General features: G+C 41.8%; 1 protein-coding gene across 1 annotated transcript; it reads right to left on the bottom strand.

Moving 5' to 3' along the window:
* Window positions 1-672: 672 nt before the first annotated feature.
* On the bottom strand, window positions 673-4,807 carry LOC104436758. Its single transcript, XM_010049633.3, has 4 exons — window positions 4,692-4,807; window positions 3,596-4,494; window positions 2,248-2,793; window positions 673-1,151 (listed from the first exon to the last, which is right to left on the bottom strand). Exons 2-4 carry the CDS (start codon window positions 4,472-4,474, stop codon window positions 1,008-1,010), a joined length of 1,569 nt encoding a protein of 522 aa, XP_010047935.2. The 5' UTR covers window positions 4,475-4,494; window positions 4,692-4,807; the 3' UTR covers window positions 673-1,007.
* Window positions 4,808-5,014: the final 207 nt, after the last annotated feature.

Raw genomic sequence — 5,014 nt, 5'->3', positions numbered from 1 at the left:
GCAATGAAACACTTTTTTTTTTTTTTTTTTGTTTTTGTTCTCGAAACAATTTTTAAACGAAACGTTACCAAACGCACCCTAAATCTCCCGGCAAAGGGTTTTGACTTTTCTTTTAGCCATATATACCTTAACCTTTTACAACGCACATATATTGACACGTTGATTAGCATATATATTTTTCATAATTTTTCTAAAATTCAGGTAATCTTTTTAATTTTGACAAACAAGCAAAAAGTTACGTTTGAAATAAACTTTATTCTAAACAAACAAGCCCTTAGAAAATATGAGTTATAGCTAGCTCGACCATAATTTCTCGCATGGTTATGCCATTTTGACAATTCTCGTAATGACTTTTGACATCTGCTCCTTAACAAGACCAGAAAAATGGATGGATTAAAATAGTACCCAAGAAACTAATTTTTCGATATTACACACCCAAATTCGGAAAAGAGACATACATATATATGAACGTCTCATTAATGGGTGGCCCTAATGAGAAACTTGTCAATCATATGCAATAAAGAAATATTTTAATTTTTAAAGTCTTGATTGTGTATGATATGAGAAAGATAATGTTTTGTAAATGACAAATTTTCTTTATTTAAATGCTTAACGAGTTTTTTTGAGAATACTCATTAATGAAATCCATATATAAAATGGAACAACGTCCATTTAAAATGTGAGTGTAATGTTCCATTGTTGACAAGCACTAAACCCTAGCAATGTAGAAAATAATTAAACAAAAAAAGAACAGAACTTCCTGTTAGATCCTCTATCATTTCTCAATGCCTTCGTGAATTAGTCACCAAGCACGACTGTGTATATCTACTGCAAGAGCAGTTCAGACTTGTTGTCATCTCTGTGCCTACACTTTCTCCGATAATCTCTTAGCCGAGCTGAACTGAACCGACCAATCACAAAGCGCACGAAGAAAGGTTACAAGGGGGGCAATTCACAAACAGCTGCCTCCCAAGGATGGGAGAGCTTCTCTTTCGTTTTTGACTTCTTTAAGATGGTCCTGTGAAACCAATCTTGATGTTGTCGGGGGGAGTCACACTCTCCATGGGCTTGCACCCTCTAATCTCGACCTCGACCGTCCGGCCCGTCAAGTCCGTGCCGTTGATTACCTCGCAGCACTGTCTTCGCAGGGCCTGCAATTGACACAAATAGTTTGATTGTATAGTTGTAACTTTGGTCTACAAAAATTAGGGGTGCGTAGTTCTCAATTTAGTCCAGGTTTTATTGAAACCTACCTATCGGAAAAAGGTTCCTATCTTATCATAGATTTTAGGATTTACCCAGTATCCACCTATATTCTTAATCAAACGATTGTAATGAATCATCACTTCTAATAACTATTATTTGCTACAATTTACTAATGATAACTCATATTTAAACATGAAAATGATGAAACATTAACAATATAAAAGTCTTAGTCATGGATATCATTAGAAATATAGGCTTAGACCTTTGATTTTAAATTACCAAAACATCTCCGGATGCTATGAAATGCTACAAGATCGCGTGAAGATATAGAACAAGAAAAACACAAAAGTTAGATTTAGAACCTGAATCTACCCATCGAGATGGATTCTTCAAAACATGAAACTTACCCTGGATATCCTAGAACTTAAAATCGAACTGGTTCCTATTGATCTGGATCTCAACTTCTTGATTTTACTATGAAACTATGCTCACTCCTAACAAAAACTGGTGGTTCATAAGATTATCTCTCCAACACCATTTATTGCTATTCCAAAATCGAGTGAATTAGTCGACATAATCCCTATATCAATGCGACATCATCATTCATTTCTTTCAATGATATGTCATTTTTGGTCAAACCCTAGGATGGTAATCATGGAATGTGAAAGGGGACGGTCTCTTTTCGCATCCCGCGCGCATCGCGCAAAGAATGGTGCTTTATAGGAGCGATTCAAGATTTAAATTATCGCATGCAACGTGTTGTGCGTCCGCGAAAGCCTCTTAGTCGTTTCCACGTCTTTCGTGACGTGATCATGTCAAAAGTCAATAATAAACATTGGTCAAAATTAATAAAAAACTATAGTGCATCGACCTTTCGTTGTAGCCAATATTCACAGGCCAATTGTCCGACGAAAATCTATCTAATTGGGTACCTCCTTTGGTTAGTTCACACTGTTAATTTCTAAACTCAACTCTAAATTTTTCCACTCGACTTTGAGAAAAAAACACAAACGGATGAGATTGAGAAGTCGACGTTGGTACCTTTTTCCACATGTTTGGTCTGAACGTTGAACTCGACACATTGAAGCTCTGGACGGCCAGAGCTGGAGCATATTGCGGGAGGTCACAGTCCTTCTCATCCGCGGACGGCCGCCTCACGTACGTGGTCAACATCTGGCCGTCCCCTACCCGGTGGACCTGGTCCAGGAAATACACCACAGGACGCTCACACGGGTTCTGGCCGAGTTGCCGGGTGTTGAACGTGAAGGGTTCGCTGCTCCAGCTCCGCCACGTCTGGAACGTCTGCATTGCCGTCTCCAGCTCTTTCGCCGTCATGAGGGATGGGTAGAGCTGGACGGTGTAGCCCCAGGACACGGACACAGACCAGTTCCGGGCTAGGTCGTAGCAGAAGCTGTGCTGGAGGGTCCGGCCCGGGTCCGACTCAAATGCGGTCCGGAGTTTCTTCAACGAGTCGATCTGGTCCAGGCCAGGGAAGATGGGGTCTACGTAGTCCAGGTGGTGGAGGGAGACCAGTGGGGCCAACGGGTGCGCTGCTAATAAGCCGTACGGGTTGCCACGTATGTCTAACTGAGAAAAAAATATGTGTGTTGTAACCGATCAATCAAATAATTTGAGAAAGATTCAAAATATTGATTGTATACTCTAAAAAAAAAAGTGTGAAATTTAAACTAGCAATTTAAAAAAAATTCAAAATGTAGTTTATACCGATAAAATTACGTTTTGTGAAAATCTAGTGATTCGTAACGAGTTTTGATGTGAAATGATTTGATAAATATTTGAAATATTAAATTTTATTTGACTAGTATACTCTTAGAAAAAAGAGTGTTAAATTTGAATCGGCAATTTGAAAATTCATTCAAAATGCAAAATACTAATATAATTACAGTTCGGGTGTTCTATGAAAAGCAAGGGATTCGTAACAAAGTTTTGATTTGAAATGATTTGAGAAAGATGTTGGTGGATAAGGAGAAGATTTGGTTTATTTGAATTTAGATGATCGTAGCCTTTTCTATTACTATTCGTAATTGTTTGTGAACATATATTGCAAGTCCTTGAAATTTACTTTCCTAGATCACGAATTCCATTTTAAAAGACTTGCTAAACTCGCAACTAAATCAATGCGAATTAAGGTCATGATTGATTAAGTATATCTTAACCGAAATAAGCACTTTAAGCCTAAAGGGATTTCAACCCGATTACTAGATTAAGAATGATTTTTTCTAATGAAGCGATCAGGTGGTGCCCGATTCAGTTTAGAATAAAATTTATGTTTTACATGATGAATCACATTCATGGACTAGCAAATTTGAAATGATATGACCTAAATTGATGAAATCGAGTACTGAAAAACTTGTCTAAATTATATTACCTGATGGAAACCAAGCTCCTTAGTGATGGGCACGCCAATCTCGCTCAAACAGCCCTGCACCTTCTGGTCGGACCCATACATGCCCGCATACCGGTTGATGCACCCGTCCAACACCCTCGCAAGCTCCGCCGCCAGCGGGTAGCTCACAGCGAACCCGCCGCCGCCGTAAGCCATCGTGTACGAGTGGATCACGTCCTGCTCGACACTCTCCGAGTTTGCTCCGATGTAATACATCTGGCTGTGGTCGTACCTGGCAAGGACGTCGACCAGGTTCTCCAGGAAGAACACCGTATCATCATCGCCCATCACGAACCACCGCACGCCCTCAAGCCCCAGGTCGAAGCTCTCCTTCACGATGCGGGCGATTCGGATCGCCGACCGCGACCCGTACCAGCACGTGTACTTGAACTCCGACGTGTTGGCCGAGATCCGGAACGGCGGTGAGCCGGCTGGCGACGGGCCACCGCCGCTGCTGAGGGAGGGCTCCTGGTCGAGCCAGACAAAGCCGCGGGTGACGTTGGGGCGCCACCAGAGCTCGCTGTAGCGGCGGCGCTCGTCCCACGTCTTGGCGGAGCCGCCGATGCCGAACAGGACGTGGGACAGATTGGTTGAGGCCTCAGCCTCGGCGGAGGAAGAGGCGCGGGCGATCCAGCGGAGGGCGGAGGGCTGGCGGACGCGGTCGCAGTGGGGACAAGCGGAGAGGCGGGACTGGGTGGAGAAGACAAAATAGAGGACGAGGGAGATGGAAGCGAAGGTGCAGAGGGTGAGGGTGGTCCTCATGAAGAGAGAGAAGGCGTCGCCGACCTTGGCCGTGTGGACGAGCAGCGACTTCCATGGCTTCAGCGCATCGTGAATCGTCGTTTCTCCCGTTGAAGACATTTTATCGAAAATACAAATGCCTAAAAATGAGAGAGAGAGAGAGAGAGAGAGAGAGAGAGAGAGAGAGAGAGATTGGAGGGGATCGAGATTTGATCAGCACATTGAGATTTTGAGAAGATGAGAGAAGGAAAAGGATTTTTCCTGCATTTTCAACCGAATTTATGATCTTCTGATCAAGACTAAAAACCGAAAAAAAAAAATACGAAGAAAAAAGAACCTGGGTTGATCGAATTTGAGAAAGCAGGTTGTTGGACACAGACTTTCGGCAACTCTCTCTGTCTCTCTGTCTTCTCTGTCTCTGAACGTGCAAACCTTTAATGGATTTAGAACTTTACATGGCAAATATCTTTACATGGCAAATATCGTGCGAGGGGGATATGGTTGCTTGATAGGGCTGATCATATATTGCACCTGTACTTAGAAAATACACGTATCATTCCATAAAAAAAAAAAAAAAAGGCATGTGTTTATATGATATTACCAATAAAGTCTTAAATCTATTATAATTGTGTTAATTCAATTATAATTTTTTTTTTCTTT

This window comes from Eucalyptus grandis, chromosome 1 (genome assembly GCF_016545825.1).
Source record: "Eucalyptus grandis isolate ANBG69807.140 chromosome 1, ASM1654582v1, whole genome shotgun sequence".
In the NCBI taxonomy this organism is placed as follows: domain Eukaryota; kingdom Viridiplantae; phylum Streptophyta; class Magnoliopsida; order Myrtales; family Myrtaceae; genus Eucalyptus; species Eucalyptus grandis.
The sequence above is the reverse complement of the archived record's forward strand: the minus strand, read 5'-3'. Positions and strand labels throughout refer to the sequence as shown.